The 18,068-nt window shown below is 40.0% G+C and overlaps 1 protein-coding gene across 10 annotated transcripts in view; it reads right to left on the bottom strand.

Moving 5' to 3' along the window:
• ank1a (ankyrin 1, erythrocytic a) overlaps positions 1 to 16,613 on the bottom strand; it is a 79,974-nt gene extending 63,361 nt beyond the window's left edge. For 6 of the 10 annotated variants that reach the window (XM_087792682.1, XM_087792685.1, XM_087792684.1 and 3 more), the window contains exon 1: positions 16,339 to 16,612. In XM_087792682.1, coding sequence (XP_087648808.1) covers positions 16,339 to 16,464 — 126 coding nt within the window. In that variant the 5' untranslated portion in view covers positions 16,465 to 16,612. Of the gene's footprint in view, positions 1 to 16,338 lie in introns of all 10 variants that reach the window. The other 4 variants (XM_087792687.1, XM_087792690.1, XM_087792688.1 and 1 more) reach the window with 1 other exon arrangement.
• Positions 16,614 to 18,068: the final 1,455 nt, after the last annotated feature.

Below are 18,068 nucleotides of genomic sequence, written 5' to 3'. Positions count from 1 at the left end.
AGCTATTCTCTAAAATATTTACCTACTACTTAAGCAAATGGAATCTTCACACATAGCCGGCTCCAGCTGCTTTAAAAGCTGATGTTTTTTATGACATATTTGGCTTTAATTTATTTAAATTTATTTAAAAGAGAGTAGAACATTCACAAATTTACGATTAAATTCAGAGTCCTGAAGTTTATCCTATTGAATCGTATTATGAGCTATGTGCGAATTATATATATATATATATATATATGTGTATATATTCTATCCAGAGCTAAATATATCGTATTGTGAGCTGAATATATCGTATTGAATGGTATCGTAAGCTGAATATATTGTATCGTGAGCTGAATATATTGTATTGAATCGTTAGCTGACTATAGCGTATATCGTATCATGAGTTGAATATATTGTATTGAAACTGGTCGTGAGCTGAATATATCGTATCGTGAGCTGAATATATGGTATTGAATCGTGTCAGTAGCTGAATATATCATATCGAATTGTATCGTTAGCTGAATATAGCGTATCGTGAGCTGAATATATCATATTGAATCTTGTCGTTAGCTAATTATAGCGTATCGTTAGCTGAATATAACGTATCGTGAGCTGAATATATCTTATTGAATCGTATCGTTAACTAATTATTGCATATCGTTAACTAATTATTGCATATCGTTAGCTTAATATATTGTATTGAATTGTATCGTTAGGTAATTATATCGTATCGTTAGCTGAATATATCGTATTGAATCGTATCGTTAGCTAATTATAGCGTATCATTGGCTTACTATATCGTATTGAATCGTATCGTTAGCTGAATATAGCGTATCGTATCGTTAGCTGAATATATGGTATTGAATAGTATCGTAAGCTGAATGTATCGTATCAAATTATATCGTTAGCTGAATATATCGTATCAAATTATATCGTTAGCCGACTACATCATATTTTGAGTTGAACATACCCTATCGTTTCCTGAGATGAATATATCGTATTGAATCGTATTGTTAGCTGAATATATCGTATCAAATTATATCGTTAGCTGAATATATCGCATTGAATCGTATCGTTAGCTGAATATATCGTATTGAATCGTATCGTTAGCTGAATATATCGTATTGAATCGTATCGTTAGCTGAATATATCGTATTGAATCGTATCGTTAGCTGAATATATCGTATCAAATTATAAAGTTAGCTGAATATATCGCATTGAATCGTATCGTTAGCTGAATATATCGTATTAAATCGTATCGCTAGCTGAATATATCGTATCAAATTATATCGTTAGCTGACTACATCGTATTTTTGAGTTAAACATACCCTATAGTTTCCTGAGATGTATATATCGTATCATAGCGTTAGCTCAATATGTCTTATCATGAGCTGAACATGTAGGATAAATCAAATTTTGAGCTGAATACATTGTAACTTTAGCTGAACATATCGTATCGTGAGATTATTGTTTCGCTTCAGCCCCTCTGATGCCTTTTATTTTAAAAAAAATTTAGCTGGAGACCGAAAACAGAAAATTAGTAATAAATGGTACAAGACTCATTTAGGTCCTGCACAACAGACAAGCTTGTTGAACTTGACTGGCAGCAGACTCACCTTGAGCCTTAAAAAAATAAAAATTCTGTTAGCGTCGTCTTTATTCAAGCATTCTTGATCATTCCTGTGAATGAAAACATGGGGAATTCCCACACTGAGACAAAATTGGCCGAGAATCTAAAGATGAATCAAATTAGTCAAATAAAAGTCAATAGGATCCTTTGAGTGTGAAAATATTTTATTCTGCCAGAAAACTGTCATTGAAACGAAGCCGTTCATTTTTTAGTTTTCTCTCCATCAAGCCATTCTTCATTGAATCATTGCCGAGTCTTTGATGTTTGAGGTTTGTCGTGTCCGGGAGCTCATTTACACTCCAGGTGTCTTTACACACTCGTGGTATAAGATGAAGTAGAACATGTTGTCTTTCCTTAAGCTTAACTTGATGAAGTGACCTTTTCTTTAAAAAAAACAAAAACATTGATGAAATTCTCTTGAGCTACACTAGGGGGAGCTATCTAACCCCGGCACGGACACAGTGCTGACTAAGTGCAGGGGCTGACGGAGGATGTTCTTGTGCCAAGTCTACATACATGTGAGCGTACATGTGATGGTGTTGGAGGTGCAGATGACCTTGTAATGATACTGAAATCTCAGATTCTCCTTCATCCTAACACCATACATTTTCTGTCCCAGAGGACAGACCCCCATCCCTCCCCCCGTCCCCCTCATGCTTCCCCTCCACATCAACCTCTTTGATTCAGAGGAGGAACGAGTGAGCTGTTCAAACATTATCCCACCAAAAAAAAAAAAAAGAGGTGATCCACATACACTCCAGTGAAGTGTTTCGTCTTCTGCTGACCGAAAAGATCACCAGACGGCTTCGACGATAAAAATGACAAACGCTCTTACACCCCTTTCTCCGTCACCGCAGAGCTCACTTCATCTGGTGCTCCTCCAGAGATCTATAATCAAACTACCGGTCGGCGGAGGAGAGAGTTAAGAATCTTGCAGTGTTGCAGAATCGCTGCAGCGCAGCATGGATGGGAGCAAGAAGGAGTCGGGAGTCCACGTTTTGGAGCAGGAGAATTGATCGTGGCTGGAGAAGAGAAATGTTTCCCCGAGAGGAGGTCGGGAATGGAACCTGCTCAAGAATATTCTCTGGGGTTTGGCCAATTAGAGGGAGAGTGACACACAAACCTGCTCGTAAATCCTCCGCAACAACAGAGTCCACGTGCCGGTGAACACGTCTGTGCACGGATGTTTGCTGCACATGCACTGGTTCAAGACCACGTCACGGACCAGCTTAAAAAACAGTGTTTTTATTTATTTGGAATAACGTTACTTAAAGGGCATCTAATGTGGAAACCCAACTCTCCTGACCACATGTTGAAAATGTTGAAGTCGTCCTCTTCAAAATGCAGTAGGTCATTCATCATGACGTTGCTCCGTTTTTAAGTTATTACTTAATAAAGTTCTCTCCCGTCTGAAATCTCGCCAAACGAGATTAAGGTTTAAATTAAACATTCTGATATCACTCTGGTGCAGGTGTCCTCCCCTAGAAGCCCTTAATCAGTTAAGAACCTTCATGTTAATCGTGAAACAAAATAAATATTTTTGTAAACATGGTGAGAGCTACTTCTGCCTGTAGGTGTTTTTGTAATGTGTACATTAAGCAGAAAAACTTTTTTTATTATTCGTTTTTGATGTACAAAACAGGAGTTTTAGGGGTGAGTTTGAAATTTACGAGAGTCCTTGAATGCAACACATGTTTTTGTAACCAATCAGAGCAGAGTGGGCGTGGTTGCTTGGACGAGACTTCTTCTCAGCCAAAACGGGGCTTAAGCGTATATTCTAATGTAAATAATATTATTAAATGAGAGTTTTGTGCAAAAAGAAACATACTGATGAGTATAATAGAGGTCCTAGAACAATTTAAGAGACACTTTAATCCACACATTAGGTGCTCTTTAAATTACCCAGATACAGCTCAGGAAAAAAAGCTAGACTTAGACAGATCCATTATTTACATTTGTTGAGATTTTATGAGGAGAGAACTGGAGGAAGATAAAACATTAAAACGGAGGTGAATAAACCATAAAGTGTGAAACTAAATGTTGGAGTGAATTGTTCTTAGTGTTCCTCTTTTTAGTAAGTGTCAGAATATATCGACTTTGTATATAGACAGTGTATTTAACCTTACTCTAATCCTGGTCAGTTTTACCTTTTAATGTACGTAGATTCACTCGATTCCTGACTTGGCAATCCAAACAATCGAGTGTTTTTCATCCCGGAAAAGCTGAACGTTGCTAGAGCAGCTATTTTCATCTCTCGTCTTGACATTTTTCAAAGCTCTGCTCCAATACATGTGGTGAGGAGCGTCTGAGTCTTGTACAGAGTCGATGTTTATATTCTCACTCAACCCACAAACTCATAATTTATGACCAGCTAGAAGGGGATTTTAAAGGAGCCCTGTTTTAAAAATGTAAACACAATTTAAGTGTGATTTGGTGATTGCGATCAGCAATTATTTCAAATTTTAACGGATAAGTTAGTTGCATTAGTTAGTACTAGCTATCTCACATTGAAGCTAATGATGTAGAAAGTTTAAATCAAGACAAATATGTGTCTCAAGTAGGGCTGGATGATATATCGAAAAATATTGATATCGCAGTATTGGCACGTGTGATATGCATATCGAAAGCATGTGTGATAATTTATAATTTATTTATTGTATAGATCAAGCATTTCTTAAATGCGCATGTAGACCAATCAGTGTCAACTTCTGTAAAGTTGTCAATTTGTCTCGTTGTCGTTTACGTCTCCGTCTGTCTGTGAGCTGTGCTGAGCTTGATAGGCTCGGTTTCCATGGCGACGTGTTTTGCTGACTTAGTTTATACACGGAAGTAAGTCTAATTTATGAGCGCTACTCAAACGCAAGTGTTCCAGGCTCTCATCTCTTTCAACCCTCTTTTCTAAAGCAACATATTGTCAGTACCTTTCATCTCGTCTCAATTGTTTTCTTATAAGATCGCGGAACTTCCAAACAAGTGGTAATCTGTCCGTCTTCGCCGTATGCTAATGAGCTTAGTTGTTAGCGGCAGGTCATTTATAAACTGTTATGTGTGTGTGTACAAGGATTTATATTTTGGATTTATTATTGAATTGGTCATATGGCAACGCGCTGGAAGCTCCTCTCTGATGTCGCTCAGTTTCAAGGGAAACCAACGCAAGTGTTATACAGTAAGTTGTATTTTTCTCCGAACATGTCGGCACCGAAACGCGGAAATATTGCATCCTTTTCCTTATCTAAACTCCCAGACCTCACCTGCGCGTGGCTGTTCGTACACGCGGCTACATTTTAAGGTCGAAAGAAAAAAATATCGCATTGTTATCTATCACAATTTAAGACACCAACATATTTCCAATATCGTGCAGCCCTAGTCTCAAGCCTTGGGTCACAAATTATTTTTTGCGACCCAGACTGGTTTGATGTCTGCATTATATTCCGACCTTCAAAGAAAAACTGCAAAATAAAACACTGTGGCTGGAAAAAAAACAACCTAATGTTAAGTGCATGAATACATTTATCCATTTCGTTGAATCTGCTAGTGTTTTTCTGCAACAAGATGGTCTCATACAGAGTTTGTATTTGAGTGTGTCGACATATCAAGAGTCAAAGCTAATGTTATTTTCTGAAAAAAAAACTTTCAAGACGGTAATAGAACTGAAATAATATAAATCATTGTATCTTTCTGTGCAGCCCGGTAACAACTACCTCACGGACGGGCACCAGTCCCCAGATTAAAACAGAGATGAAATATAATTGTATATTTAAAATACTTTTGTATTCAAAAATAATTTTAAATATGATCTACAACACAAGTATTCTCTCAGAGCGTCTGCAAAGTAGCGTGGGTGGGATCATTGAGCAAAAATTCAATCCACGCTCTCAGGTCTGATGAAGAGCTCACATGGGTGCAACTGCTACAATTACTTAAAGCAGCCTCATGATAAAGTACCGACATCTCGTGTAGAGCGAGACTTCAACATGTCAAATGTACACTTAAGTCAGTATCGGAGCGACAAAGAAAAACTCAAGTTTATTGGCAAATATAAATCTTGTCAAATAAAAAAAACAGTCAATAATGTGAATCATGAAATGGAAAAGGTTGGTTATCTTAGAAGATGCTTGTTGTTCACGTCTTAAAACAAGCTCGTCAGAGATCGTACGATGAAGCCAACAGAAGACTTTCTTAATTCCAACAAAAGAGCAGCGCGATGCAAACAAACATCCGCAAATGAAGAGACTTTAAGTGGTGCCAGTGAAGCGTCACAACTCGTCCACGGAGGATTCGGACGGTTTGATGAACAGAAGCTGTTGATTACTGACTATGATGCCAAGTTACTGTAATGACTCTTGACATGAGATGATGAACAAAGCTGCTCTCCACTAAGTCAGATTTGCCATCTGGGAGCACCGAGGGATTCTCCAGAGCAAACACACGAGGCTTTGGTCCGCTGACATCATCGGGTGTCAAGTGCAACAACATCTGTTGCCCAAACTGGTTTGAGGACGCATCTTAATGGAGCGTCATTCACAGAGTTAACATGGAGTCTCTTTTTTTAATGATTTCGTGGCCCTCCAGCACAGGTATCCTTGTATCCCTCCAGGTATGGTCTCATCAGGTAAATGAGAAGCTTCTTGTCAAAATAAGACAGAAGTGTTGCACTCGCAGTGACGTCATCTGACACTCTTTTACTTTCACTCTCATCACATCCTGTGCCTGGAGGCTGTTTTTCTGCCTTCCTCATGTTGAACACTCGCACATCAGCTACTGTCCAAGATACGCTTTCACTACATAGACGGTACATGTCCTACCTACACTTTAAATGTTTCTATGATGATTCATATTTTAACTTGATAATTAAGTTATTTGCTCACAGCTAGAAGGTTGTTAATTCAAGTCTACTCTGGGTTTTGTTTCAACCCTTGGGTTATTTTTTAAGACTGATCCTCACCTCTATGACAGCTATAGCATAAACCATCATCTTCATCTTTGACAATACTATATGACTAAGACGGTTGAAATATGATGATTTATTTATTAATTAATCCAAAAGTCTACATTGAATTGTCATGATGTTTTTGGGCTATGAGTCTACATCTTCTAGGAGAGATCTATGGCATTCATTGATCATAACTTGGGATCATTATCGATTAATAGCGTTATAAACCATCATGTCATCTTTGACAATGACATGAGTCGCAGCTAAAATATTGATTTTAACGATCAATTTCTCCAAAATTCCTACTTCAAATATTATGAAATTGTATTATTTGAAATGTATTTCCTTTTTCTGAATAGAGTTTGGCGAATTTACCGCTGATAGATTGACAAAAGTACGATGTTGTTGTTGGATTACGATGGCTTGATCACACACTGTTGTCTCCACCCGTGTAAGTTGTGTTGCTGTAGTGAAAGATAAACCCACCTTATGTTGCTTCTGATTGGTTAGTATTGCGTGGTGCCTTCTGTGATTGGCTAGATTTACACAAAAGGACCAACGTTTATTAACATCTATTGTCAATATACTTATAATAATAATAATAATAATAATAATCTCTATTTATATAGCGCATTTCTAGACCTAGAGAGTATTAAACATGTACATTTAAGAGTGAGAATGTGTCAAATTGCTTTACTGTCACACTCAAAGAGTAATTGTCCAGGGTGTCTCTTGTCTCTTGCCCCGTCTAGCTGGGAAGAAAACGCTGAAAAATACTGAAACAATTCTTCCCTGATCTTCCAGAGTAGATGCCATGATAAGATAATAATAATAATAATGAACCACTTTCTTCACAATCAAATTTTTAGTTTACTCGTGAAACCACCTACAGTATAGAACATGTTTTTTCATCACCGCACACAAGTGTGACTCATTCCACTGCTTCTAATTAGTCACCAGCTACTTTCTGAGAACATCCTAACCTCATTTTACAGTAGCTTCTGGTGGTACCGAAGCATCTATTCTCATCAACCAAGAAGAAGAATTCACATTGTGTAGCTTTCTTTCTCTGTCCTCATTTGTTCACTTTCGCTTGCGTCATTTTTCCTCTCACTTCTTGATCCCCCTTCGAATTTAACCTCTTAGTTACCAGAACATTTTCCTCTTCTCCCCAAAGAAATGTCTTTTCTTATTCCATAGATAACCGATGTGAAGCCGGTGTGTAGCGAGGTCTTCTATCATCTCCTGATTTAAGGCTATTGTCGAGATAAGTGAAGCTGTGAAAATAGAGTTGGTCCCCACCGAGAGATGCAGGAGCCGAGGGGTCTTTTCTTTAATCTAAGTCGAGCCGATCAATACATGGTATTCGACTCTTCCAGTCAGGCTCCTGGTTATTACACGTATGCGATGCTGCAGAATGAATCTCGCCCTACATCCCTCTGACTTCAGCGAAAAAAAAGATCTTAAAGGAAAAACTCAAGTTTCTTTAAATGTGTCAAATCATTTCCAAAGTTCTCTCTCCATTTAGTTCCAGGCAGTTGCGTAACAGCTGCTCCGTCAGATTAACAATCGAGAAGAGGGATCGCCGCGATCACCCGAGGAGAAAGATGGAGGATGTGGGTGGAAGTCTGTGGAAACCCCCCCTTCATCCTTCTCAAAATGTGTGTTGTGAGGCGGAGCGTCGACCGGTTGATGCCTTTGAATCCGTCTTCGCCGACACCGGAATTGCACCTATAACTGCTCTGCCTATAAAAGCCGTTTTTTTTATTGCACGGCGTCATTCAAAAAAGGATAATTTACCGCAGAGTAACAGCCAGACACTGATTCATCAGAAATATTCTGCTATGGTAAATTCCGGGGGAGCCCGCCACCTGCAGCGACAAGACTCACCGCAGGATGCTTTTATTTTCATTCAGTCGTCATTTTGTTCTGCTTAGAGTGCGAGTGCGTGGAGGGGTATTTCCTGGGAAATCTTGAACGCTTTCAGAGGAAGGAGAGTACGGTGTGGGGGGTTGAATCGTCCGCATCTTCCTTTCCTCTCCAGCATTAATTAAAGAAGAGTATTCTGCAGCTCCCTGGCCATCCCCTGCTCCAGCAGTACTTAAAGCCCGGAGCTGAGACTCGTCCTGGGCTTCCATCAACATGAGTGAGTGCCTTCATCAGGTCTGCTGACTCATCCATCCCTGGGATTCCACGGGCCACCCACACACCCAGAGGGGGGGGACGAGGTTCATTAATGGATGGTGTGTGTGACCTTTTTTTTTTTTCTTAATGCGTTCAACAATCCCTGTGCAAGCATTTCTTTAACCAAAAATAGTAACAAGCACTTTGAGGATGAAGCACCTTTTTTCTGCAAGACACACAATACAATCCATCGTCGGTACAACAGGATTAAACATGTGTGTATAAAAGCTTATTATCAGCGTCCACCAAATTCAACGATTCCTGCTCTTTTATCTCACATGTTTACATTCCTGTTGTGTCTGAAAATCCGGATGAACCTATTTATAGCCCCTGGTCTGGCCCGAGAGTGAGACTTTCTATTTTTATGTGGCTCCATAATGAGCGCGATGATAATTAACTGGCTTAGAATATAATCCCCAACACAAACTTGGAACTTCTCAGATCCCTCTGGCACAGCCTTCCCCGTGTTGGTATTCACACGTCTTCTATGGTGAATTCATTCATGGTTTTTACATCTTATGTTCATTTTAAGCATGTTTCAAAATCAAGGTCCAAGGACCAAGTACAAGGCAATAAATCCTTCCAGACTGTTGCTCCTAAGCTTAGGAACGATCTTCTTCTCTCTCTGCGTTTGATGATCTACTGACTCCTTCAAGAAACATCTTAAGACACTTTTATTCGTGCAGCCTTTTTCTTAATCATAGTGGGACTATTATGTTTGTCCCTGTGTTGTCTTTAAATTTGTTTGTATTTTAAATGTGTATTGTTTTGTTGTTAAAGTGCTTTGTGCCCCAGGTCTGAGAAAAGCACTTTACAAATAAAACTTACTTACTTACTTTTCATTGCCCCCCAGATATTTGTCTCAAAAGTAGATTAAAGTTCATGTTGATATAGTGACCTTTAAAGATACCAGTGTTTAAAATAAGATAAGGAACAGAGATTATAAATGTCAGCCATTAAACAGAGATTCGAAGAAGAGTAAAACTGAGGAATTCAATGGGATTGTTTGGTGAAGAAAGACAAACGAATATAAATGATATAGACAGAGTTAAAAGACAATATCACAATAAGAGTACTCGTTCGTATTGCAGATAGTTTGGTAAATATATGTCACTGTACAGATTGGAATCTAGTAGGATCTAGAATCCTACTAGTACAGATTGTAATCCTACTACTGAACTGGGATCTGAATATTGGAATTCAAATCTGTCCTAGGAGGATTCAAGATTCTACTAGTGATTTCCAATCTGTACTAGGAGCGATTGGAATTCTACTACTGTATTGGGATCTGAATATTGGAATTCCAAACTGTCAGAGGACAAATGGGAATTCTACCAATCTCCAACTCTAATAGGAGAAATTGGATTACATAAAAAAAAAATTGGAAAATAGACTGGATCATTTTTATACACTAATTTACGGGTTTGCTCTGATTTATTATATCAATATTAAGATCCCAGTTCAGTAGGAATTCCAATCTGTACTAGTAGGAGTCCAGATCCTACTGGATTCCAATCTGTTTTGTGACATATACATTTTGTTCTGCCAGTGATCTCGATTAATAAAATATTTTGGCATATTGTGATCCTTTTTATTCATAATTTTTCCAGGAACTCAACCAAAGGTTAATATTATACTTTGAATGATGTTAAATTAATGAATTGATGATGATTTTTTGTGATTTACCTTTATGAAAATGTGTAAAAAGCAAAACTCTTGATTTAAGTAAATCTACATCTTATACCATATTAAAAAACAAAAGAGCATTCTGTGAGAATAAACATTCTGTAAATGCAGCAATATGGCTTCATCTTGCTACAGAAACCATGACTCTGCAGCCATGAGAAGAGTTTTATATATAGGTATTTTTAGGAAAGGAAGCAATGACATGGTTAAGGCGTCCCCCCTTCACCCCGGAGTGAACCGTGAAGAAGACAGAGATGGATCACACCCTCAGTCACGTCACCAGGCATCATTCAAATGTCCAAATCTTGAGGAAATATCCAGAATGATCCTCAAAGAATATCAACTGCAGTGAGTTGGTGAAGTAAAGACTAAAGTGATGCCTAGAGAGGATTTCCGTCACAATAATGTTGTCAACAGTAGATGTATTAGCAAGGAAGCTCTATAGTAAAATAAAGTTGACTGTTCAGACTGAATGATAATTGATTCTGCAGATAAATCTTTAACATTCAATTTGGTGAGTGATGTAGATGTGTTTTTAACACGGGCGAGGGACCGAGAGATTTTGGAGGGCAGACAGACCGAGACGAGGCTGGAATGTTTATCTGCTGCTGGCACTTTTTTTTTTTTTTTTTTTTTTTTTTGTAGGGTGATGGATATGATGCAGAAACATGGTCGCCACAGTCCACTTGAGCGCCGGCTTTAATAATTGGTCTTAAACCTTTTCTCAACGTTACCGACGCTCGCTCATCCGTGGACTAAAGACGAGAATATTGCAGCTGCTGTACATCCTGATGTACTGCACTCAGTGCCACAACACTAATGGGTCAGTACCGTGAAGAGTGGACACGCTTTACTTCGACACAAACCACACTCGGAGACTAATAATGACCTTTTAGCGAGTCCTGCTCACTTCCAGTCAACACTTCCTGCGACTAAGATCGGCTACACAGGGTACAAATGGAATAAAAAAACATGTTTGCAGGACTCAGTGTATTGCTATTTCAATATAGTCTGTTTGAAAAAATATAATGGTGTAGATATTCATTTTTTTCAATGATTCTTTGTTATTCATGTTTCCATATTGACAGGCTTGTATTGAGCCAGAGTAAAATGACACCATAGAAAAATCCATATATACGACTGGGTTTACATCCTGAATGGACTATCGGATTTGTACTTCACCCTGGGGTTCGACATTAATCCGGCACCTGCAGCAATTCGCAATTAAACTTTGTTATTCAGAGTAAATGTGTCTGGAAAGGTCATGTTGTATGAAAATCTAAGTTTTGTAATTTTCTAAGGACTCATCTAGTCCCTTAAAATTAGCAGCGTTCATTGAAGAGACTTTCCTGAATCTAGGATTAAAAGAATTGTCCAAGTTAGCCAGGGCCATAAGTAAGAATAACAGCAAAGATAGCCAGTTTATCCAAGGCCACCCAAAAAACAACAGGAGCCACTTCTCCTTCATCAACACCTGGTAGTCTGCTGCATTTATTATACACCAGAATGAGCTTTGAGAGTATGTGAAGTTAGCTGTTACCGTACAGGGAATCCTATGATTAAAATCATGTTCTCTCCTCTGCATCATGCATGATAAACCACAGCATCGTTGAGATTTGAACACGCAACCTCAAACTAAATACAATCTGGTTACGATCTGTGGCGTCACGCTTCAACTGCAGACCGAAGACAATCCACAAATATAATATTATTAAGTACAATATTTCCATTTATGTTGCTCGTATGGTTTGACTCTCAACTACACTTTCAACATACACACACAATGTTCACACACGTACACACACGTACACACACAAACATGTTCACACACGTACACACACTAACACACACGTACAGAATGAGGGGAGAATAGCTGCTGACCGGGACAATACAGCTGTGTTCACAGGGTGACTGCTCATTTTTCAAGAGAAGCAAATTCATCAATAAAAGTAATTTGAGGACAGAAGTCACTGCTCCGCCACTGACCCGTGCTGTACAACAGTCCAGGAGGTTCATTTAAAATGGCTTTTTATCCCATTTTGATCTTAAACCCGTCGATTAATGACACCGGGTCTCCAAAGCCTCATGTTTGGGTTGTATTTTACATGTTTATCGTGAAATGGTCATAAGAATTGTATGTATTACTCTGTCTAAAGGATGTGCCTCATATTGTATTATATTATATATTTCTATATTCAATATTATTAATATGAAATAAAAAAGCATTATTTGCACGACATTATGCAGCGACGCATTTGTCAGGTTGAAGCTCACAAGCCGACAAACCAGACGAGCACCGTGGACGATGCGGGTAAAACGCTTGTCATGCTGCCCATCACACTGAGCTAACGCTGACTTCTGTCAGCAAGTACACTTAGAGACTTAAGAATTTTGGGATTTTTTGCACATAAAACACCCCTGGCGTGTTACAGTTGAAACCATGGTGATGTACGGGTGGTGTAGAGGACAAAGCACCCATGAAGTAGAACTGTTAGTTAATGTTAGGCCACTTTAATTCAAGAGAAGATTCTGAATTGAATTCATTCAGAACCTTATGAAATAAAATCGTATCGATTTAGGAAACCAGTCATGATACTCAGCCCTTGAAGATGATGTATTTTTTTAAAGAAAAGAATGATCTACTTTTATTTTTAAATCGTGCCACATTTACAAAAATCAAAACCAAAATCTATTCTATCTTCTTCTAATGTTCCCAGCGTGCTAGGGTTACCATTGACTTTTATTAAATTATTCATACTAGCAAAGTTGTTTTTATTGGTGATTTGATTGATTAATGTTAACACAGAACTGCTCCCACATTTGTTTTTCAAATCAACTTTTAGTGTTAGTGGACCTCAGTTTAACAAGCTTCTTGCTCACCAACCTCTAGTTATAAAAGTTGGTCGGCACTACCTTAGTGAAATTGTCATATCATACTTCAACTTCAGACTTCTGCTCTCCATTTATAACTGTGATTGAATTGTGTCTTCATGTGACCTCTACATGCTCCGACTTGGACCAGCCATTCGTATCAGAAACATCCTAAACTACTTATCACTGTCATGCCATGACCTCGCTGCCGAAAGTTAATGATTCTCCAGATCACCCACCCTTGCAAAACTGTGCAAAATAAAAATAAATCATTTTACTTTATTTTATGGACATTTGTATATGAAAGATCATCAGACTGCGGACTACAGAAAACAAATCTTCTCACAGGCTTTTAAACTAATTTTCAAACCTCAACTTCCACAGTAAATTCCAATCACCGCACAGAAATGGAAGCTATTAATTATGACGATCCCCGTGTTGGATCTCTGAGGCGTCACATCCTCAGCTACCACATGCTGACTCGGCTCTAGCTGCTCTTACTACCTTCTCTTCCCCTAAGTCGGTCTTTGGACCAAGATCGGAGGCGTTGAAGTCAGTCATCCAGAATGTAAAAGTCAGTTTAAGCTACGAACAAAATGCATAGTAATCAAACTTTTAATTTAAAGAATAAACAGAATCCAATATCAGTCCTTTGTTCTGCTAATTGTGGCATATTATTTTGAATATACACAAATTGTACTCTTTCAATTTTGATTTTTCTTGGGTTCAAGTTTTTTTTTACTGATGTTTGACAGGCTACGAAATATTCTGTCCAACATCATTGTAGTTGTGATCATTTTTGTTGCAACTTCAAATGAGTAATTAACCTTGAGTTTGAGAAAATCGTTTTTGAAGATTCTGTTGGCCGCATTGAATGACACCGCAGGCCAATACTTAGCCCCCGGGCCATTAGTTTAACAATTATTCTTTAGAATCGCATAATTATTTTCACAGCGTATGTTCTTCCCGGGGCGCTATATGTCATTACTAGAAGTCATTACGTCCTCCGCAGCTAAAGGGACAATTAAATCCCGGGAGATCCCGGCGTTGACAGAGGACGAGAGGATACATACCAGCATCTCTTAGAGCTATTTTGGTTTCAAAACAAATGAACACTGCTTTGTCAAGAGGCATACCTCCTGTAAGTCAAGTACTCGACAATACTACAAATATATCCTCGTTTCTACAGTATCTTAATATATTGCTATGTATTGTATTGTTGCCCCTGATAGTAATATTATCTGTTATATTCGCATTCAAGTTCATTTTCAGGACTGTTGAGGAATGTTTGAATTCCTGGATGTCAGTTGGATCCTAGTTTGAGTTAACAAGCGCAATAATTAAACCACACAAAAAGAAGTACGTCAGTAATATCTCTCATGCTTTGAAATATAAATGAGGGAAATGAAATTGAATGAGGGTAAATTTAAGTGTCTTCTAACCTAAATGAATAAAAGAGAATTCCCTTCTGCTGCAGAAGCCGGGAACGACTGTAAGCTGGTGCTTGGAGAAAAAACCCAGCAAAGAGAGGTGTTGAGGGGTTGCTGGAGGAAAGTCGGGAGGCTTATTTAAAGTCTTAAGCTTGGTGCTTATGTAAGAGATATGGAATCCTCTGAAATGTTACACTTTCTGCATTAGCCCCCCGATGGAGCCCCCCCTCCTTCTTGTGACTATTATTTGCCAACATGCACATATTGCACATGCATGCATAATTCACACATATTTTTCACACTCCTAGTGCTTTCATCAGGCAATTAGAAATGTCCAGAGGTGAAAGGTGAGAAAACATAGAAGCCCTGAGTCAGTCAATATTGGGATTGTGTCAATAATCGAAGACAAATATCACGATTAAAATCCTACCGATCGATCATCGACCCATCTGCGATTTCTTTATCATCACCGACTGGTGGTGTAAGAAAATATCGATTCACTTAATTGCCGCAAAATATTTTTCATGATACAGTATCGATATTCAAAGCATCGACATAAAAAAATAGAATTTGTGTTTAAAAATATATATTAAAAATGCAAATTTTCCCGGCATTTTTTCATTTATTGTTGCAATTCATCATCTGGCTGCTAGATGGCAGCAGTCATTACGTCCTCCATAGCTAAAGGAACAAGGAAATCCTGCGAGATATCTTCGACGACTGTGGACGAGAGGATACGTTTGACTCCGGCAGCTGATTTTTGGGCATATTTTGGTATCAAAACAGCCGTTAGGACTTCGTCATGTGGTCTGTAAATTCAAGTACTCGACAATACCACAATTATTTGTATCGCGATATATCGTGAACCCTGTATCACGATACGTATTGTATCGCCAGATTCAATACTCGCGTCTATCAATAATCTTCAACGAGCAGAACGAGGGGAAAAAAAAAAGATTTCCATTCTTTCAGTCTGCCCCCCCTTCTCGTACTGCATCAGATTGGTTTGCAGCCAGTTTGGCACCGTGTGACCGGGCTCGGTTGTTGTGGACTGTTTGCCACAAACACAACAACAACACAATCTGCGGTGAATGAGTCATTTTCATTAATGAGTTTTTGGGTGACAAGCGGCAACGAGGAGAGAAGTCATATTCATGTTTTTTCGTCCCGCAGTCAGTGAGTATTTATCTTCGCCCCGGGACCCTCGTATTCTGTCGGAGGCTTTGCTGGTGTTTTTTTTTTCCTCATCGATGTCACAACCGTTGAGCGAAGTAACATTGCGGTGAAAAGGGGGGAAAAAAGAAAAAATTGCTGAAAACAGAGATGTGAAGGACACGGCGAAGTGGCGGCGACTCTGCCTCATCAGACGGTTTTTGGCCGGCTCAGTCAATAAAGCAGGTATCAAGTGGTCGAAGGAGTACGAGAGCATGCAGTGTGTCGCCCCCCCCCAGCCGTCCCCCCTGTCTCTGTATGTGCCGGACATACATGCGTGTCAGGAAGTCCAGTGCACACAGTGGAACCTGCATCCATGTGGCACCCCCTGACATCTGAAGGGTTGTCATCAACACACACACTCCCCTCAACCCCACCCCAGAGGCCCCACCTGTGTACAGCACCAGTACCTTGCGTTTTTTATCCCTGGAGCGACTCCTCTTCTTGGACCTCTCCTCCTCCTTCTCCTTCCGCTCCTGCTCCGCGAGAGCCTCTAAATCCTTGTTCTTGCGGAGGTGCTTGGCCGCCTGTGCCATGCTGGCTGTGGGGGTCCGGGAGCTTTCCGGGGGTCCAGATCCTGCCGGGGGGACGACGACGGTGCCGGGACTTCTACCTTTTTTTTGATTACAACAGCGGCACTGCCTGCTCGCTGTGCGATTTCCTTCTCTGGCCCTGCAGAGTCTGAGAGAGTGCTCGCCCTCTCCTCCTCCTCCTCCCCCTCTTCAGCAGTGCAGTCACACGGCAGTCCTCAGCCGTCTGCTGTGGGATGCTACCGCAGCGCTCGCTCTCCCTTCCTTCCCTCCTTCCCTCTCTCTCTCCTTCTCAATCGTTTTGACCACTTCTCTTAGACGCTTTCTGCTGCGGTCTTCATCTCACTTTTCACCTCCCGAAGAGCAGAACCTCATGACGTATGCTCATGGTTCTTGACACTATCCCCCCCTACCTCCCCCCAAAAAAACAGCCTCCAACAATCATGCAAAAATGAAGTAGAGACACCTAAAGAAGAATGGCTTGTACAGCTTTAAATCAAAGTCACTTCTTGCTCTTCACGTTCTATTGATTTTGTTTCCTTTTCCTGTATTTAATTTCTCAGCGTCTATTAGTCTTGCTGCTGCTGCGCATCGGTCTTCAGGGGATTTTGCTGGCTTGTCCAGCAAATCACTGCAGCACTCGCACACACACCAAATATTTATAAAAGAAAAAAAGAAAATCTAAAACATGCATGAGGGAGAAAAACTGCTGGATAGTCGTGAACTCTGTGAGCTCCCTCCTCCCTTGTTCGGGCGCTGCAGCGTGCAAGGATGTTGGTGCAGTGTGTCTGCGTAGTTAAGAGTGGGATTTGTTAGGGGGGTAGGTGAGGTGGTGGTGGTGGGGGGGGAGCTGCTCCATTGTTGGTGAATGAACTCTTGATGAAGATGAGCGTCTGGTGCCCACATCGTGTCCTTTCTCCGCGAGATGGTTTTCACTTGTGCAGACTTGGGGAACAGAACGCTCTCCTGTGTCAGCGCTCGTGCAGCGTTCGGCTGAGGAAGCGAGCGTGAAGCGAGGGAGGGAGAACTGGCACCTGTTTACTGGTATTGCTTTGCCTCTCTCTCCCTCTCCCTCTCTCTCTCTCTGACTCCCCCCCCCATCCTCCACTTCTTACCTCCTCTTTCCTCCCTGCAAAGCTGCTGACGCAGGCGAAAAATCCGCTTTAACATCTCTCTTTGCCTGGCTCACTGTACATCACACATGCAGTTCACACCAATGCTGTATACACACACAGACCCGCACTCAGATCTTACACATGTCACACCAGGTGCACACAAACACAAACACAACTTGACTGCATGTTGCAGTGGCGTTTACACCAGGTTTTTACTCAGATTATTGACCACTATTGTGCATTACTACCTGGTATGATGCTGGAATACATCTATGTTGTATCGTAGAAAGAATTTGGAGGCACCAAATTCTTATCTTATCTTTAGGGAGTAAGATCTGCAGGAATTGGATCCTGCTCAAGGGTAAATAAAACAAAAACGATAATCCCCAAGATATGATTCCTTTGATGGAATCCAGACGCGTCTTTTTTACGGTTAGTCGTTTCATTCAATATGTGCATGAAAAGGAAGGCTTGGATCGCCTTCATCCGAAGCAG

This window comes from Callionymus lyra, chromosome 1, assembly GCF_982586985.1.
Source record: "Callionymus lyra chromosome 1, fCalLyr1.hap1.1, whole genome shotgun sequence".
Classification (NCBI taxonomy): domain Eukaryota; kingdom Metazoa; phylum Chordata; class Actinopteri; order Syngnathiformes; family Callionymidae; genus Callionymus; species Callionymus lyra.
This window is presented reverse-complemented; position numbering and strand designations above follow the sequence as displayed.